This window comes from Alosa alosa, chromosome 6 (assembly GCF_017589495.1).
Source record: "Alosa alosa isolate M-15738 ecotype Scorff River chromosome 6, AALO_Geno_1.1, whole genome shotgun sequence".
NCBI lineage: Eukaryota > Metazoa > Chordata > Actinopteri > Clupeiformes > Clupeidae > Alosa > Alosa alosa.
The window spans coordinates 7589077-7608542 of NC_063194.1; the positions used below are offsets into that span (position 1 = coordinate 7589077).

A 19466-nucleotide genomic window follows, 5' to 3' on the forward strand; every position below is an offset into this window, starting at 1 on the left:
CAAGGTCACTCTCTGTGTCCCAAATTTCTGAGAGAGAGAGAGAGAGAGAGAGAGAGAGAGAGAGAGAGCGAGCAGGGGGAGAGAGAGAGGGAGGAAGGAAGGGGGGGAAGAGGAAAAAAAGCTGTAGAGAGAGAGAGAGAGAGAGATAGAGAGCGAGTGGGCATTGTCTAAATAGGCGCATGTTCCAGCTGCTCACAGTTTCCATAGCAACAGGCATTTCAAATGATATTGATATGTTGACGTAAGAGCTAGGGACCTGTGTCAGAGTTATTAGCTGGAGTCCTCGGCTGATGCTATCGCCACCATCACAAACACAATGTCCTCCCCAGCCCCCCGTTCATTAGCCCCTCAAGTGCAAAACAGACCCTAAAGGAAGGTTGTGCAGAGGGTAGAGAGTAGGAGTAATATGAGCATGATTAGAGAAGCTAGCCCTTTAGCGCTTTTCCAGTGACTCCAGTGCTAATTCAGAGGGGGGCACATTCAAGTGAGTTGCCGATACAAATCTGAACTCGACTCCAGAATACTGATAGACAGCCCTACAGTGTATTTGGATTGGGAGAGAGATGTCTATCTCTCTTGCCCTGTTTTTGGGGGTAAAATCCCCCCTCCCAAAAAAAAATGCCTTTGAGTTTTTCCGACATGACAGAAGATGTCACATGTAACATGTGGGCACACACACTCTGCTGCTGAAGAAACACCTCTCTTCAGTCTTTTGGGGTCCTTTCTTTTTCTTTTTTCTTTGGAATTGGCAGAAACCGGCAATCAGCCGCTAACGGGAGCCTCGCCGGTGTGTCTCCGAGCCACTCCGCCCTTGTTCCTGTGGTGAGGAAGAGGCGAGAGGCGCCTGTGTGTGTGTGTGTGTGTGTGTGTGTGTGTGTGTGTGTGTGTGTGTTTTTCGGCAGAGCAGATGGTGGCCTCTGTGAAGTCGACGCTGACTGCACAACTCTCTCCACCGCCAGTCACCCTGCCTCCATCTGGGCAGTGCTTTAAAAGCAGCACAAAGTCAAGGCGCTTCACTTCCATGCTCATTTCCATAGCCGCATATTTTTAGAGGAAAAAAGAGAGCTCGAAGGAGAGAGTTGAGGTGGTAATGTAAAGGTGTGTGTGTATGTGGGGGGAGGGGGGGGGGGTGGGGCGGAGGGTTGAGGGTTGAAGAGCCGAACTTTCTAGAGCTTGTTTGCGAGAAAGTTTCCTTCGCACATGAAGGTCTGCCGTCGTGATTGTCGTCGTGATCTTGAGGAGGCAGCAGCCGCGTTGCTGTTTTTATTTTCCCATCTTTTAGAGCCGCGTGTGTTTGTGGTCTCCAGCTGTGTCGTGCGGCAACACTGCCTTGTGACTCAGTTTTCACGCACATTGTCACAGGAACACACACATAGATATATACACACACACACACACACACAGCCAATGATTAGTGTGAAGCCAGCTTCAACATGCTACTAGCACTTCAAGCAGATCCTATTTCTCTCATGTTCAAGGTTTCTCTCACTCTCTCTCTCTTTCCTTCTCTCTCTGTATTTCTCTCTCTCTCTCTCTCTCTCTTTCTCTCTCTCTCTCTCTGTGTGTGTGTGTGTTTGTATGAGTGTGTGTCTGGAAGGCAGCCCGATAACAGATGTTTTCCCAGATTTCTCGATTATGGAGAATATGCTGCTGAATTGCTTGACGTCTGCCAATCTCTCTCTGTGGTTCTCTGTATCTCTCTCTCTCTCTCTCTCTCTGTGGTTCTCTGTATCTCTCTCTCTCTCTCTCTCTGGTATTTCTTTCTTTTTTGTCTCCCTCTCCTTCTGTCCCCTGCTCCCTACGGTGTTCTCTTTCTCTCTCATTCTCTCTCTCTCTCTCTCTCTCTCATTTTCTCTCTTTCTCTCTCTCATTCAGTCTCTCTCTCATTCTCTCTCATTCTCTCTCTTTCTCCATCTCTTTTGTGTGGCTTGCCCTGAGGCTCTCTGTCAGAGTGAGCAGAGTTCAAATCTGTCCCCCAATCACTGGAACGTCAAGCCAGCTTCCCCATCGTGAACCGCTCAAATCTGCACCTTATCTGACAATGGCTGGAGAACAGCTTTGTTTCTGCATGGGGATGTGTGTGTGCGCGTGTGTGTGTGTGCGTGTGTGTGTGTGTGTGTGCGTGTGTGTGTGTGTGCGCGCGTGCGTGTGTGTGAGGGAGAGAAAGAGGGAGATGGATTGTGTTTATTTGTGTGTGTGATTTATCCTGATTGGGCAGCGTTCAGAGTCTGTGCCTCTGCCCGTGTGTGTAAGCACATCATATTTCATGGGCACAGCCCCATGCTGGGCCTGGCTGGGCAGTAACACCCTCCAATCCCTGCTGCTGCCCACTAAAGAGCTGCTCGAGTGTCCATTATGGCGCATCAGGACCACCCAGTCATGGGCAGAGTTGGACATTTGAGCTTATCAGGTGCGACGGCGGTGATGCTAAACAGAACGAGATCAAAATTCAAAAGAGATTGATGATAAGCGACACCAGACAAAATGCGATCAGCTGAGCCTTATAACACTCATTGTCAAAATGGTCATAATTTGAATGACCAGCCAAGTGCAAAGGTCACTGCCATCTTGTGCCGAGAAAGTTTGTAGGCCTATATGTCGATTACCAAATGCGGCACAAGTGACTGTCAATGGACTCAAAGTTGGAGAGCTCAGTAACTGACTTGTTCAGACTCTCTCCTCATGAGATAGTGTTGACCTGAAGAACAGCAAGTTAATGCACTGACAGCACAAACAGTCATGTTTTATACTCTTTGGTTACAATTGCAATTTCGTTACAAGGTGAAAATACTTCAGGTGTTCTGCAAGACCCTCTCTATCGTAGCATTGACGTTTAATGTTTTTTTAAGCCTAGTTCAAAAAGCGATTTACTTTGACGTTGCCAAGTTGCCCCTAAAGGCTATGCGTTATGCTATTCAGTTGTAAATGCATAATCCGGTGTGGTCCCAAACAAAAATGTACACTCTTTGTTATCCAAAAATAGACCCTAGGTTGTTGTTAGACTGGAGTTTCCCTTTAAGCACTTACATTGATTAATCTGATCAGTGCTCCCTCAAGCAACATGATGGCTATAATTAATGCACGAGAACATTGCTTGTTGTCAGATTTTACATTGTCCTTGGTCACTATCTAGTATTACCATATCTTATTTCTTTTAGCCTGCACTAGTGCAGTGCCCGTTCGAACATGCCATTCCTGAAGAAAACCCGTAGCCCAATTACATGCCCACAGGTATGCCTGCTTTAAAAATAGGATGATAGGGAAACATTGTTCCAGCTAAGCATTCAATAATGAATACTTAAGCATTGCATTGATACACAGGATTAGATGTTAAAATCCCTTGTGCCAAAATCCAAGGTAAAAACACATTCAGAAGCCCCTGCTCAAGTTTAACTTTAAAAAAGCACATTACCCACAAATCCGCCAACAAATGGTCACAAACACAATACAAATGGCCCATCCAACAGCAGTATATAGTATGCGGCATGTCATTGGGGTTATCAAGTGGGCACCCTCATTCACCGATGTTTCGTTAAGTTAGGCCCATGACACCTCATGAAGGCTTAACAGTGAAACCAGCATCCTGGAGACACTCCCCTCCATGCTGCCACCATATTACCACATTGAAATATCCAATACCCAAAATACTCTTAACCAGCCCAGGCATGGTGAAGGTTGGCTAGGTTGGTCTGTCCCGTTGATGTGGACTGAACCATAGCCATAAAAACCTTGGCCAACCAACCATCAACCTAGGCACAGCCCATCACCAACAAAAGAAGTTACACAAAACAAATTTGCCAGTTAGCTTAGCCAGTTAGCTTAGGCCCCATCGCAAACACAAAACAAATTAACCAGTTAGCTTACGCCCCATGCTGCCACCATATTACCACAACAAACATCCAAATTGTTGTCAGATTTTACATTGTCCTTGGTCACTATCTAGTATTACCATATCTTATTTCTTTTAGCCTGCACTAGTGCAGTGCCCGTTCGAACATGCCATTCCTGAAGAAAACCCGTAGCCCAATTACATGCCCACAGGTATGCCTGCTTTAAAAATAGGATGATAGGGAAATATCCTTCCAGCTAAGCATTTAATAATGAATACTTAAGCAATATAGCACGAGTGAGAGTGGGGTTGGTCATGGATATTCCCACAGGGTGTTGTTCGGCCGTAGCCACGAGGCCGGAGGCCGAGTGGCGCAGGCAACAACAGCCGTGGGAATATCCATGACCAATCACACGATCACGAGTGCTATATTGCTTTTATACAACAATTCTACCACAAACTAAATAATCTGAAAACACCCCATTATTGTTTAAAAATGTTAATTTCGACATCGTTCATTGAATATTATAATATATTAGGTGGCCTCTAATGTGTAATAAATTTAGGCATGGCTGCATGTGACATTTCTACAGATCAGAATGACATAAGCCTAACAACCCTGCTTTGCCTGTTTTGAGTTAAGGCTAAATGTGTATTAAGCTTACTGAATAACTTCTTAATACTGAAGACAAACCATTTTGTGGAATGATGCATCATTGTTTGAAATTTGACTCAAAAACAGTCTTTAGCATTTGACGTCGCTCAGTCTGCCACTTGTTGTTGTCCAAGTCCAAAGTAGCCTGGGCTATTCGAAGCGTCAGTTTATTGCACATACTTTTATTTTGAGTGGTCACTACATACCCGTGTTTGTTGGCGTGTTGTTGCAAAATCCGTGTAATCATTTTATGCAAGCAAACTGCATACAGGGAGTCTTTATTGTTGAGGTCAGACATGATCATCATCTTGCATCTTAACCCACAAGCGGTTCCCGAATAGGCCTAATCCATTTTTTAAATTGCGACTGACTCATCAAAGTGAGACCTGTCAGTACACGATCCATGGGGTGGAGTTCCCCTGAAACTGGTCCCCTTGGAAACAGTGCAGTGCAGCGATAAACGTCCTACATAAATAAGCATATTTTAAAATATGCATTCAAAAATCTTCAAAATCGAGAGTGCACACCTTTGTGCCACGCGCGAGCCACATACAAAATCTTAGGTCAGTCTGACAAACGGTCAGCGAGATATGCGTGCCACAGACACACAAACACACAGAAGCTTCTTGCTTTATAGATAGATGGTATGATGGGATGTTGCCTCTCTTATATTCCTATGTTAGACATCTCTGGGATTCTATCAGACGAATCTCCCTTTGCTTGAAATGGGTTTTCTCTCACAACTAGCCCTGTCCAGAAATGCCATGTTGTTCCATGTTCTTCTTGTTAGCGTTTGTGGTCTCCCTCTCTGACACTGTGTCACTGCACTCTCGAGTGTGGCTGCTGCATGTGATTTCACAATGACATTACACAACAGCTTGCATGATTATTCATTAGCTATCAGATTGTATCTGAGCCCCAAGGAAGGGCCTGTGTCCTACTGTGTCCTCAACCCTCTCAACTTCTTCCTGAGCCGCTCCCGGACCCAGCCGCCCGCAGCGCAGTCCACACACCGTCTGGGCAGCAGTGCATATCAACGCAACAAAAATCAATACAATTAATACGATATTACTCAAATAATAATATTAATATAATAATAATATACCCAAATGAGTCCTGACAACCCCTGACAGTCTCTTCTGATTGCCTGAATTTGATGTTTTTTAACTTTTGCTGTGGCAAATAGATTTTTTAGCCATGGTAGGAGAACATATCTGATTTGATGACATGGTCTGCTTTTGCTCATATGTTGCTCTTGCGTGAATTATAATCTAAAACAGGGGTCACCCATTAACATTTTGCAAGGTCCAGCAGGGTTCCCGCGGATCCTTAAAAAGTCTTAAAAAGTCTTAAATATAACATTCGGTTTTTAAGGCCTAAAAAAGTATTAAATTGTCTGGGATGTCTTGAATTTTCGAAAGGGAGGTATTAAATTTGCGTATGGGACCGCCAGCGAGTGCAAGAGAGCGAGTGATGTCTCCATCCGGTTTCGTGAATTTAAAACGCAATTGTATAAGTGACTACGGGAGGAAGTGTAGTGGAGAGTGACGATGTTTTTCACGTGTGTATAAAGGTGTGAAAACGGTAATAAATATGTACAAATATGGCTGACGATGGTTTTCGTGGTGTAGCCGAGGCCTAGATAGGCAGGTAGCCTACGTGAGCGGTAGAATGAGCGGGAGAAAGAGTTGGTCAGCCAGTTAAACCAGCGATAGGTTGGCCACACGTTCGAATTTAAGCCGGACATATGGATTTTAAAAGCCCTGTCTGGCGTCCGGCGCAGCTTCAAACCAGACGCTCATTTGTTCTCCTTTTTGGAGTTGCACTTGGCATCTAGAATCTTTGCTCGGACTCACTCGTCTGATATTTTGCTGCGCAATTTATGAAGGAACCACGGACTGACAGAAAAAGAAAACGAGCGTTTTCGCAATCAGGAGGAAATACTGTACATGTTAAGTTGATCTGTTTGCATCTTTCCAGCGTGTGTTGCTGGCCTAGCCTAGGGAAGAAAATATATGTCTAAGTTATAATACCTGTAATATCTGCCAGCAGCTTGCTTGCCAGCGTTTCCCAGTAGGCCTACTTTGCAAAAGTTGTGAAATATAACCGCATATTTTTTGATACGGCGACTGGCTACATAAATAAAAACGCGTCGCTTCATAATATCGTGGCGTGCTTTGAGATGAAACCAGCAGTTTTCAGCAGGATCATGCGAGGAGGACCTGTCTCTTAATTAATTTAAAACAAGTCAATGGTTTTACAATGTTTCAGTCAAGCTTTGGTTGGTTTAGACACAACCGGTATGCAAAATGTAAAGTAGTGGATTAACTTTAATTTGCTGTGATGCATATGGGACAATAGATGCACATAGTAAATGATATAAAGTAGGCCTATTAAAATATTTAAATAGCTTAGTCTAACTTTGAAAAAATATTGAAGGGAATCCAGTCCAGTGCACATGTCTTTGGCAAGTAGCCTAGGCACAGGTGAAGAACAGTCAGCCCCAGCCAGTAAGCACAACCAAATATGTAGCCAGCTTCAAAAGCAAGCAACCCAGACCCTAAAATTGGGCATTTATAGTGAAGGTAATTCACACACAATTATTTTTCTTTCGCCAAAATATATTTGGTAACTTCTGTAGACATCCAAGATGGGGTGGGGGTTAAAATTAGAAAAAGAAAAAAAAACTATTGATTAAACAGTCGTGTATATATCTTTTTGCCGTGGTATAGTCTTAATTTTTTCATTTAGATGTCTTGAAAAGGTCTTAAAAGTCTTTAAATTTGCACTTGGAAAATGTGCAGATACCCTGTCCAGTAAGCCAAAAACTATCCTCTCTTTGCTCCTCCGTTCTTGGGGTCAGGACAGTTTGACTGGGGACATGCATTTATGGGATCACGCCTAAAGAAAAACATTTGTTGATCAAAGTATTATATTTCCAGTGGTCTGGTAGAATATTTTTGGCATGGCATATGGTCAACCCGAACCATGAATGAAAAACAAAGTGCTATATGCCATTCATTTTTAATTGCATTATGTCGATAAGTTAACAGAACATTTAGTGAAGGGCACTAGTTTTCATGTGCTCTCTCTCTCTCTCTCTCTCTCTCTCTCTCTCTCTCCCTCCCTCCTCTAAATGAGGGTAAATAAAATAGCGTGACTGCTTTCTGGAAACAGCTGTTCAACTCTCTGGTCTTCACTTCAGCATCTTAATGTTGCTTATTGTTTATCAACAGTAAACTATGTAGAAAGATAGTGAACGCACACACACACACACACACACACACACACCTGTGCTGTTTCCCACAACGATGATAACAGAATACACAGATATGTGCTGGAAGAGAATATCTACAATTTCTAAATCTGATCAGTGTCCCTGGACTTTATTTAACCCCAAAAGTGACATAACGAGCAACTGATGCAAATAAATGGTAGTATTTCAGGAGGGACACTCACCAAGCTGCTACTGCTATTGCTGCTACTGCTACTACTACTACTGCTACTACTGCTACTACTACTTCTGCTACTGCTGCTACTGCTACTACTACTACTGCTACTACTGCTGCTACTACTTCTGCTACTGCTGCTACTGCTACTACTACTGCTGCTACTACTGCTACTACTATTTCTGCTACTGCTGCTACTACTACTATTGCTGCTACTACTGCTACTACTACTACTACTACTGCTGGTACTACTGCTACTGCTGCTACTACTACTACTATCACCACTACTGTGTTAGACAGTCGGAGAGTTGTAATAAGGATGAGGTTTGTCATCACACTGCTGGTGCTGCTGTTCTCCATGTGTGGAGCTCAGACTCTGAGGACCCAGCCTGAAGTTCAGACAGAGAGCCAGAGCACTGGCGCTGCTGCTGCTGCTGCTGCTGCTGCAGTCACTACCCAACTGGATGTCTCTACTGAGCTCAGGGAACTCCGAGACATGGTGGTGGAGCTGAGAGTGCTGCTGACGGTCACCCAGAATGAGGTGGAGAACTTGAAGACTGAGAATGCAGCACAACAGACAGCAATGGCAACTGTGAAGCTTTGGAAACTGCAGCACAGACAACTGATTTGAGGTCAGTTACTGAGAGATTGGCAGCCTCTGAGGCTGCCATGGAGCATGTGAAGAAAGACAGCAGCACAACACACAGACCTGACCACTATGAAGACTGAAGTGATGAGTCTTATCAAGGCCGGTTCAGCACAAGAGACAGAGATGGTCAAACTGAAGATGGAAACTGCAACACAAGAGACCAGACTGTCTGCCAACGAGAATGAGATGGAGGACCTGAAGATTGAAACTGCAGCACAGGAGGCAGAACTAACAGCAGTGAAGACCAGACTAGCAGCCATTGAAACTGAAGTAGTGAATCTGGAGAAAGATCACAGAGCAACCCAAGGTGGCATTCTCAGCAGCTCTGACTGACTCTGGATACTTAGAGGCTGGGAACATTGACATGAACTTGGTCTTCACTAGAATCATCACCAATGTTGGAGAAGTCTACAACAGCACGACAGGCTTCTTAACAGCTCCAACAATGCTGACAAATCATAAATAAAGTATCTACAAGCAAATAAACCATTTTTGTTTCGTGTTGATTGCACATACATTAATAAACCAAATGATTTAAGTAACAGAAATTAACAGAATACTGCAGCCTAAGTAATAGTAGGAACTAGGAGTCAAACAGTCAAACACCGTCACTGCAGATATTGACTTCAGTTTTTGTTCTTTCTGCTCTCATACAGTGCCTATAAAAAGTATCCACCCCCTTTTATTGATTTAAATGGAATCATGGTCAATATAGTTTGGATGTTTTGACAAGGATTTATATTTAAAAAAAGAAGAAAAAAAAGCTCTTTAAAGTCAAGTGAAAGTGAAAAACAGATTTCTACAAAGTAATGTTAATAATTAAATATTATAAAATATTGACCGCTAGTAATGATTAGGTAATGACTGCTAGCTGATTTTGGTATATGTTCTTTACCTTCTCTTTATGAATTGGTGAATAGTGAATAATAGTGAATGTACATTATAGGTGTGGCTGAGGGATGGTTCATATGAATGAATGATTTTAAACCACGTATTGTTGTTTGTGTTTGTGTGTGTGTGTGGTCAGGTGATGCTGGCAGAGCGTAAGGGCACAGAGGAGCTGTACGCCATTAAGATCCTGAAGAAAGACGTGGTGATCCAGGACGATGATGTGGAGTGCACCATGGTGGAGAAGAGGGTACTGGCTCTGGCAGGGAAGCCCCCCTTCCTCACCGCACTCCACTCCTGCTTCCAGACTATGGTAGGGACTCCTCCTCACCTCCCTTCTCTTCTTCTCTCCATCTCTTTTCTTCTCCTCCTCATCTCCTCTCTTTTCTTCTCCTCATCTCTTCCCTCTTCTTCTCATCCCTTCTTCTGTTCTATTCTGCTTTCTTTTCTTTTTCTCTCCGTTTCTCCTCTTTTCCTCCCCTCTTCTCTTCTCTCCTCTCTTCTCTTCACCTCTCCTATTCGCTTCTCTTCTGTTCCATTAGACATATATAAGAAGTGTTGGCATGCTCCTTCACATTCTCCTGTTCATCCTCCACTGCGCAGCTCCATGTGCCGATGTGGTCACTATGCAAAATCCAGGTGGTACGTGGTAGTGGTAGTGTGTGTGTGTGCGTGTGTGTGTGTGTGTGTGTGTGTGTGTATGTGTGTGTGCATGCATGTGTGTCTGTGTGTATGTGTATATGTATGTGTGTGTGCATGTCCTTCTCTGCGTGTGTGTGTGTGTGTGTGTGCGCAAGGCTTTGGCCGCTGCAGTGAGTGCAGTTTGAGAACTGACAGGCGGCTGCCCAGTCTCCCAGTGCCCCACTGAGCACTGCAGGAGCCGCTGTCACAATGAAGAGAGAGAGAAAGGGAAGAGAGAGAGAGAGAGGAGGAAGAGAAGAAAAGAGGGGAAAGGGAAGGAAAGAAGGGCGAGCGGGAGAAAGAGGAGTGTTTAGTGTGTGTATGTGTGTGACAGAGAGGGTGTGTGTGTGTGTGTGTGTGTGTGTGTGTGTGTGTGTGTGTGTGTGTGTGTGTGTGTGTGTGTGGTGGGTGGGGGAGGGGTATGTGAGAAAAGGGAGTGTGTATATGTGTGTAAGGGGTACAGTGTGTGTGTGTGTGTGTGTGTGTGTGTGGTGGGGGTTATATTTGAGAGAAAGAGAGTGAGAGAGGATGAGGTAGGGAAGGGTTAGAGGTGTGAGGAAAGAAAAGAAAGCCTGCGAGGGAAAGAGTGAGATAGAGGATGTGTGAGAGACTGATAAGGCTCAGAAGGGAGATATAGAAGAGAGGGAGCCACAGAGACTGGATGACGATTACAGAGAGAGAGAGAGAGAGAGAGAGAGAGAGAGAGTGCGCGCGCGTGCGTGCGTGTGTGTGTCTGTCAGAGCCGAGAGAACGCACACATGAGTGTGTGTACTGGATAGAGAAGATGATGACTACAGAGAGAGAGAGGGAGGGAGAGATTGTGTGCATTGAAGAGAGAGAGAAAGTAAGTAAGTGTGTACTAGAGAGAGTGTGTGTGATTGAGGAAGCCAGAGATTTAGAGGGAGCTAATAAAAAAGGAGGGGGTTGGGGAGGACAGTGGAAGGCTCGGATTGTGACGTCATCCTCCTTTCATCGCCGTTGTGGTGGTCTTCGTCATCATCTCTTCATGATGTTTCCAAGGACTGCGTTCAACATGGGGGCGTGGGGGGGTGGGGTCCTCTCCACACAGAGAGTGTCCGTCTCCGTCTCTGTTTCGGTCTCCTCACTACCTGGCTCAGGCTGGCTCCCCGCCGCTAAGCGCCACACACAGAGCTGGCCACATCATGCACACTGCGCCGCGAGCCAGCATGTTATTATGGATGCAGGCAAAAGCTTCGCAGCCAAGGACCCATGCTGAAGTCAAGTCACATTCCTGTTAATATTGGCGCAGTCAATAGTGGAGTGATAGGCAGATGTGTCACTCTGAGTGTGTGTGTGTGTGCGTGCGTGCGTGCCTCGGTATGTATAGTTTTAGATGTCCTCTGCTTTATCCAATGCATGCACATATGGAAACACAAATATAGATGTGTACACACACACACATACACACGTACAGTACACACACTCTTACACACACATCTGACAGTGATGGGACCTCCACTTAAGCAAAGCAGAGCGGCTTTTCTCTCTCACACACTCACACACACTCTAGAAGGAGCTTAATCCTCGCTGACTTTAATTCGCTGGTCCAGCATTCTATACCAGACCATCAATCACACACACACGCACACACGCACACACACACACACACACACATACACACTCACTCCACAGCCAGTAGGCCTGAAGTCACCTCGGCCTTCAGTGTTGAATGAGTCCAATTAAACAAGTCAAAGGCAGGGAACCGATCATGTTTAAGTATGCGTGTTATTGCTCTTACTTGATTATATATTTCGGGTAGGTTGTTGGACTCAGGTGAAATAGACTTAAATGCAGGATTTGTGTTTGTATGCCAATAATGCATACTGAGATGTTGTTCTAATCGGTTTGAGTGTATCTTGTGTGAGAAAGGGTGGTTGTGTGCTCCTTTTTTAATTCAAATTCACGGGTATCTGTACTGCAGAATCTCAGAATGTTCTTGTATATTTTTGTGTCAGTCTATGTGTGTGTGTGCCGTGCCGTTTGATGAAAGAGGATGAGAGAAGAGGAGCCTGTGCCTAATAGCTGTACATTATCTGTCTGACTCTAAGTACATAGTTCATTAGTGCGGAATCTGAACGCTTAATTTACATAAGGAATTATCGCTGAAGGCCATAATATTACCTGGGCCAACCTCGCCAGCGTGGATAAGCCTTCAGCAAACAGTCTAGTCATATATACCAGTGTGTGTGTGTGTGTTCAGCTTTATGAGACAAGACAATGGGCAGACCACCAATGAGCACCACACACACACACACACACACACACACACACACACACACACACACACAGCAAAAAAGTGTAGTTCTGTAATGAGAAAAGGCTTTTGATATAGTGCACCGTTGAGTTCAAGAGAGGGCAGCCTGGGGATGTTTGACTGAGCCAGTAATGAAAACTGCCAGCAGGCTCAGCGACTCCAGAACTCTGACGGGCTGTAACTCTGGCAATAGAGAATTGCGTTCCATGTGCATGTGCTGCGTGCTTCCCTGGCGTCCAGTTCACCCTGTTCTCATGCCACGCAGGACCGCCTCTACTTCGTCATGGAGTACATCAACGGAGGAGATCTGATGTATCAAATCCAGCAGGTCGGCAAGTTCAAGGAGCCCCACGCTGTGTAAGTCAAGTCACGCTTTCACATTTATTCAGCAACATGTTGAAAACAACAAGGTTTTTGTAAGTGTTTTCCCGTCAAGGTAAATTAATTTACAAAAACAAACAAATCAAATGACTCTATCCTAAAGCTTTACTTTAATGACAGTGAAGCTCTACCAGACCGACTGAGAGAGCTCTATTGTAATGACACTCTTCCAAAATGACTGAAAGGTCTCCATTTTAATGGCCCCTCTATCTAACTAACTAAAAGAGCTATAGGGGAGGAGAAGGGAGGGAGAATGTACAAGGAATGTTTTTTTTTGTTTTCTGCAGTCCTGGATGGGCTGTCACAGTAAGGTCACTGCAGTTTTGAGCAAACTGCTTCCTTTTCTCCCTCTCCTCTCTTCTCCCTCCCCCTCTCTCTCTCTTCCTCTCTCCCTCCCTCTCTCCCTTCCTTCATCTGTGTCCCTTTACCCCCCCTCCCTCAGTTGGCAGTAAGACATCCACAGGACTAAGTGCAGTCAAGCGCATATGAGCTGACGTGAGCGCTCAATGTACTGTAAGCTCAGCACTGGATTCAGTGTATGCACACACACACACACACACACACACACACACACACACACACTCACACACACACAAGCTTCAGGTGTGGCCTTCCCCTGCTCTTCCCTCAGCCTTCAGCTTTGAGACTCAGGCCACAGACGAAAATTGCTTTCCGTTTCCATAGACGAGGAAGGAGACGTGTGTGTGTGTGTGTGTGTGTATGTGCGTGTGTGCGTGCGTGTGTGTGTGTGTGTGTGTGTGTGAAAGAAAGAGAAAACACCATTTGCCTGATCTCCCCCTACTGTCACTCTCACTCTCCCCAGCGAGTTTGGCACTGTTTGTTTTCAATTAAAAGCACCGCAACTAGCTACCGCGTGGAACACAAAGGCCCTGGGAGAGCTATGTCTCTTTCACACGCCCCTCGGAGAGAGAGCTGCCAGACCAGTGGATGCCACTGTGTCAGGATGAGAGAGAGAGAGAGAGAGAGAGAGAGAGAGTTTGTGTGTTAAATGGGATCAGTGATATAGCAGTTAGCCTGTGCCCATTTGGAAGGCAGAAAGATCCCAGCAGGAAGGAGAGGTCTGGTGTTTCCTGTTGATCTTATCAGAGCAGGTATGTCCAAGCCAGTGACGGCCGTGACCTTTGCTTTCCTTCCCCGAGAGATGAAGGCTGCTCTTGTTATTGTTGCTGTTGTTGTAGTTGTTGTCGTTGGCTTTTCCCTCTTCATTTTCTCCTCTTCTCCATCTCTCCATCCTCTCCTCCTCCGCGTCCTCTCTTCTCGATGCAGCTCATTTGTAGATGGGCTCGCCCCTTGACTTGTCGTTTTGCCCTTTGTCAAACCAATGAGGTGTTATCAGGGTGAGGTGGTTCTGGCGTTGGGGGTTGAGTCAAAGCAGGGCTTATTTGAGGTAAAGCCTTCCATTCATCAACAACACACCCAGCAAATGAATGGACACTTGACTGACAGCTGTTTTTAGCGTCAAACCTTTTGGACCAAACTCCTTGGCGTATGGCTTTAGACAGGAGGAGGGGGAGGACGAGAGGAGTAGTGTATGCTTCCCACACGCTCAGGCTCATCCGCACACACACACACACACACACACACACACACACACACACACACACACACACACACACACGCATCCGCACACACGCTCGCATACACACGGGTATTTATGGGAGTTCAAATGCAGCCAGCACTGCAGGGAGAAGGCTTTTGTCATGGTATATTGTGATTATAATAAGATTGCCTATATTTGTTGTCACAGAGAATAGCTTGCTTAATAATGAGGTTTTCTTCCTTTTCAGTTGACACACATATTCTCTTCCTCCCTCACTCCCTCCTTCCCTCCATCTCTGTGTTTCTCTCTCCCACTCTCTCTCTCTGTTTCTCTTTTTCTCCCTCCCCCTCTCCTCCATCTCTCCTCTGTTCTCTCTCTCCTCTCTCTGTGCTGATAGCCAGGAGTTAGGGCTGGGAGAATCTGAAGCGGGAGCTGGAACGGAAAAGTCATCTCTTGATATTTAGCTTAGGCTGCCTGCCTTTTTTGTCCCTTTTCTTTATTATTTATTTGTCTCTCGGCAGCAGTTGCCGAGCGATAACTCGCAGATATTCCTCAAGCTTGCACAAGCCTATGTGGGACAAGGGAAACAAGCAAAGTGATGAATAAAAGATTCCTTTGCATGGCTGTTTTAATAAAAGATGGTCCGGATGACTGTACCATTCCAACCTCACCTCTGATGAGGGGAATTCCGGTCGTGCCACCGTCTTACTGTAGTTTTTGTGGGAACCCTCCCCTCCTCCAAAGGATCGCTGTTACATCCCAGACAGCTGCGACCTCAAATATTGAACAGCGTCATTTACACCAACAACATAGCCGTAGTGATGAAAGCAACCTAGTCTCATTTATTTCCATCTCACTCCACAGTCAGTCAAGAACTGAATCAGCATGCCCGTATAATAACGTGTGCCGTCGTTGAACTGGATAATAAGGATCGATATTGAGTCTCATAGGAAAAGGGATGATTTGATAAGAGATGTCATTCAGTCATTCACTAAATCCGTCACTAAATCTCAAGTGATGTTGACAGCATTGCCATTCCTCATTATCGGTCCTTTTAAGATATTGAGATGTTCCCTGATGATCAGCACAACTTTGTGTAGTTACATCCAGCCTTGGAAAAGTCCACTATTGTGAGCACTCATGTCCTCACAATGCTGTGTGTGTGTGTGTGTGTGTGTGTGTGTGTGTGTTCTCTCTTTTACAGCTTCTATGCCGCTGAGATTGCCATCGGCCTCTTCTTCCTGCACTTGAAGGGCATCATTTACAGGTAAGAGGACCACTGGGCTGCCCAACTGTCTGCCTGAATGAAAAAGCCCCCACCTCTAAGAGGCTGTGTGGCACGGGGACAGGGGGTTGTGGGACTGGAGCGACGGGCTTGGGTAGAGTGATGCACTGCGCTGTGACATACCCTCCCAGCCGTGGCACTGCCCCTGATGGGTAGACACATTCTCTCACGCAGAGATCGCATTGGCACACACAACACACACTCTCTCTTTCTCTCTCGCTCTCACTCTTGTTTGCTCCCACAGACCTGTGTTTATGTTCACATCACAGATTCAAGTGGAGACACATGCTTACTTTTAGTTATCTCTCTCTTTCTAATTCACACATATTCTCCCTCTCCCTCTCTCTCTGTCTCATGCATGCACACACACACAGTCAGACATCCCACTGCTAGCACCCGAAGGGCCATCAGGTAGACAGCAGCTGACAGTGATGCTGCATCAAGGAGGCAGCTGTTTGGCTCTGTCTGTCTCTCACCTTCCCTCGTCCACTGCCACTGACTGCACAGCTGGGCCTGTCAACTACTCTCCTCTCCTCTGCTTACCAACCTTCTCTTCTCCTCTCCCCTCTCCTCTTCTCTCCTCTCCTTTCCTCTCCCCTCCTCTCCTCTCCTCTGCCCTCCTCTCCTCTCCCATCCTCCCCTCCCCTCCCCTCTCCTCTCCTCTTCTCTCCCCTCCTATCCCCTTCTCTCCTCTCCTCTCCTTTCCTCTCTTTTCCTCTCCTCTTGTCTTCTCCCATTTTCTCTCTCCCTCTGGTCTCAGTTTCCTCTCCCCTTCTTACCTTTCCTCTCTTCCTCTCCTCCCTCCTCCTTCTCACTTTTCTTCCACCCTCTCCTCCGCCCCAAAAGGATGTGTAGCTTTCTCTCTCGGGCTGTCTCCTTCATGCGGAAGACATTTCTGGACATCGCGAAAAACACCTTGAGAAGAAGGGTCACCATAGCCTCCCCACCTCACAAAAAGTTTTGTATTGTGTGTTTGCGTTTTGCCTTTACATTTATTCATATCAGCAGACGCTTTTATCCAAAACAACTTACATATGTCAAGGGCCATTCTACCCAGAGCAACTCAGCGTTAAGTGCCTTGCTCAAGGGCACAGTGGTGGAAGCCAGGAACATATCTAAGGGACCGATGTCTTGCCTCTGCCCAGCCCAAATAGATGCAGCGTGAAATACCTGAAATAACTAGCGTCCGCTCACAGCAGATCTGCTGGCCTCCCTGCCGGTCTGCACGCTCTGTGGTTGAGTTGGCCCAGGGTGAGTTTGGAGCGGTTAGAGGGGCTAGGGAGAGTGAGCGTGTGTCCACCCGCGGCCCAGCCGGCTGGAAAGGGCCCTGGGCTCCAGCCTGGCGATGCGGGGACGCTCCTCCAGCAAAGCGACAGCACTCATGAATAGTTTACAGCACCGCTTTTCTCCTCTCTCCCTCCCTCCCCTCTCTCTCTCTCTCTCTCTCTCTCTCTCTCTCTCTCTCTCTCTCTCTCTCTCTCTCTCTCGCTGCCAAAACTCGGCCAGCCCCGCTTAAGGTGCTCCTGTCAACAGCAACAACACTCAAGCACACACATTCTCATAAACACGCGCACACATGCACATACACACATCTCTCTATTTATCTCTCTCTCTCGCACGCACACACACACACACACACACACACACACACTGTCTCTCACTCACTCACTCCCTCACACACACGCGCACACACACACACACATGCACGCACACATTTATCCAGCCACGCTGGGATGCATGTATTTCTAATGTCCCATTTCCACACACACACTCTCTCTCTCTGTCTCTCTTTCTCTCTCACACACACACAAATACTCTCTCTCTCTCACACACACACACACACACACACACACACACACACACACACACACACACACACACACACACACACACACACACACACACACACACATTCATCCAGCCACTCTGGGATGCATGTATTTCTAATGTCCCATTTCTCCACGTCTCCCTCCTCCATCCCCCCTCTTGGTCACCAACAGGGATCTAAAGCTTGACAATGTGATGCTGGACTGTGAAGGCCACATCAAGATCGCCGACTTTGGGATGTGCAAAGAGAACATGTTGGATGGTGTGACCACCAAGACCTTCTGCGGGACTCCAGACTATATCGCCCCAGAGGTGAGCCACAGTCCTTATAAACCTTGCCCCCTGTAATGGGTCCCCAGTAGTATGCAAGAACCAGTATGTTGTGCTTTTGTTTAAACTCAATAGTGACACTGAGTGAGTGAGTGAGTGAGTGAGTGAGTGAGTGAGTGAGTGAGTGAGTGAGTGAGTGAGTGAGTGAGTGAGTGAGTGAGTGAGTGAGTGAGTGAGTGAGTGAGTGAGTGAGTGAGTGAGTGAGTGAGTGAGTGAGTGTGTGTGTGTAAGACATTTCCTGTTAGCGCTAACCACAGTTCCTGAACACACACACTTCCAAACACACACACACTGCCGAAAACATTTGTAGTCTCGTGTACTTACACCAGAGACTTTCTAATGAGGAGACACAGCACTCAAAAAATCCTCCATAGAAATGCATGAGGTTAGTATGACAGTTGTCTACGCATATTGCTTACATTCAATCCCCTCCCCCTTCCTGCCCCTAACACACACAGACACACACAGACACACACACACATGCATCTGATGACGTCACATGTGCTAATGAGCCTCCATTCCACTCCTTCATTACCATTGTTAAGGGGGCGCTCCGTGCTCCGTAGCTAATGCAGCGCGAGCTAAAGAGAGCAGAGCGGTGCAGAGCGGTGCAGTGCAGTGCTGTAGTGAGTGGAGGGAGCTGCACACCGTGGCAGAGGTAGGAGAAGGAGGAGGAGAGCACTTGGACTTGGACTTGGAGGGGCCCTGGTGCTGCTGGCCTACATATCTCATCTGTGTATTATTCATAGGGGCTGTAGAGTGTACTTAATGCAAAGCACTGCATCCAGCTGGGGCCGCACAGCACTGCAATGTACCTGTGCTCTGGCTGCACACACACACACACACTAGAGATGTGTGGATGGGCTATTATTTCAACCGTAACTGCATAGCAAAACTTATCATCCATCCGCCATCCATCCGCACCAACGTTTTTTGACCAATTTTCAAAACCGCACCCGCCCACCATCCGGCTGGTTGTTTTAATGTAAATGGGTGATGTGGGCGTGCTGGCGTGAGGCTAAAAGCTCTTGCCTGTTCTAGAAAGACTGATCCAATGCAGCAAATATATTAAAAGGCTAAAGTCCTACATTGGCTATGTTGTAGCCTATCCCCAGAATATCACCTGGCAAACTCAGTCTCTGTCTGTAAAAACAGTCTCCAAATAAAGCACATCGGCCTGTAGCCTACAATTTTATCATTGTAATAAAAAGCATAATTTGGCACATCATTTTCAACATGCTGCTATTTGGCCTACTAATTAATTCCTATTGTACTTTATTTTTGTGCAAAAAGAAAGAAATCCTTAATAAAATAACAAGTCATTCACATTATAGGCTACTTTTCACGCTGTAACCCACCGCACAACAGTGCAAGCGTGCATGTTCACATTTTTAGTAACAACCGCCAAACTTGCTTGCTTGCCTTACATCTAGGCTAAGTTTTCTGACTATTTTTTCTTACCTTCTTTTTCCGCTGTGGATGTTACTGAGCTTGTAGAAGTTTTAGCTCTTACGTTCCTGAACATCTCGCACTGCCATTGCCGATGTCAGTTCTGAGTCATATCCTCCATAATCTGTCTCCCTTTTAAATGCCTATTCCCTGAATGGTAGGCTACAATGACTATGTGTTTTATATATAATATCGAAACAAAATAAC

General features: G+C 46.0%; 1 protein-coding gene across 2 annotated transcripts in view; it reads left to right on the forward strand.

Annotated features, from left to right (window-relative positions):
- Positions 1 to 19466, forward strand: part of LOC125295520 (protein kinase C beta type) — a 147612-nt gene that overhangs the window by 91654 nt on the left and 36492 nt on the right. For both annotated transcript variants that reach the window (XM_048244811.1, XM_048244810.1), the window contains exons 10-13: positions 9610 to 9783; positions 12692 to 12783; positions 15573 to 15635; positions 17654 to 17792. In XM_048244811.1, coding sequence (XP_048100768.1) covers positions 9610 to 9783; positions 12692 to 12783; positions 15573 to 15635; positions 17654 to 17792 — 468 coding nt within the window. The remainder of the gene's footprint in view (positions 1 to 9609; positions 9784 to 12691; positions 12784 to 15572; positions 15636 to 17653; positions 17793 to 19466) is intronic.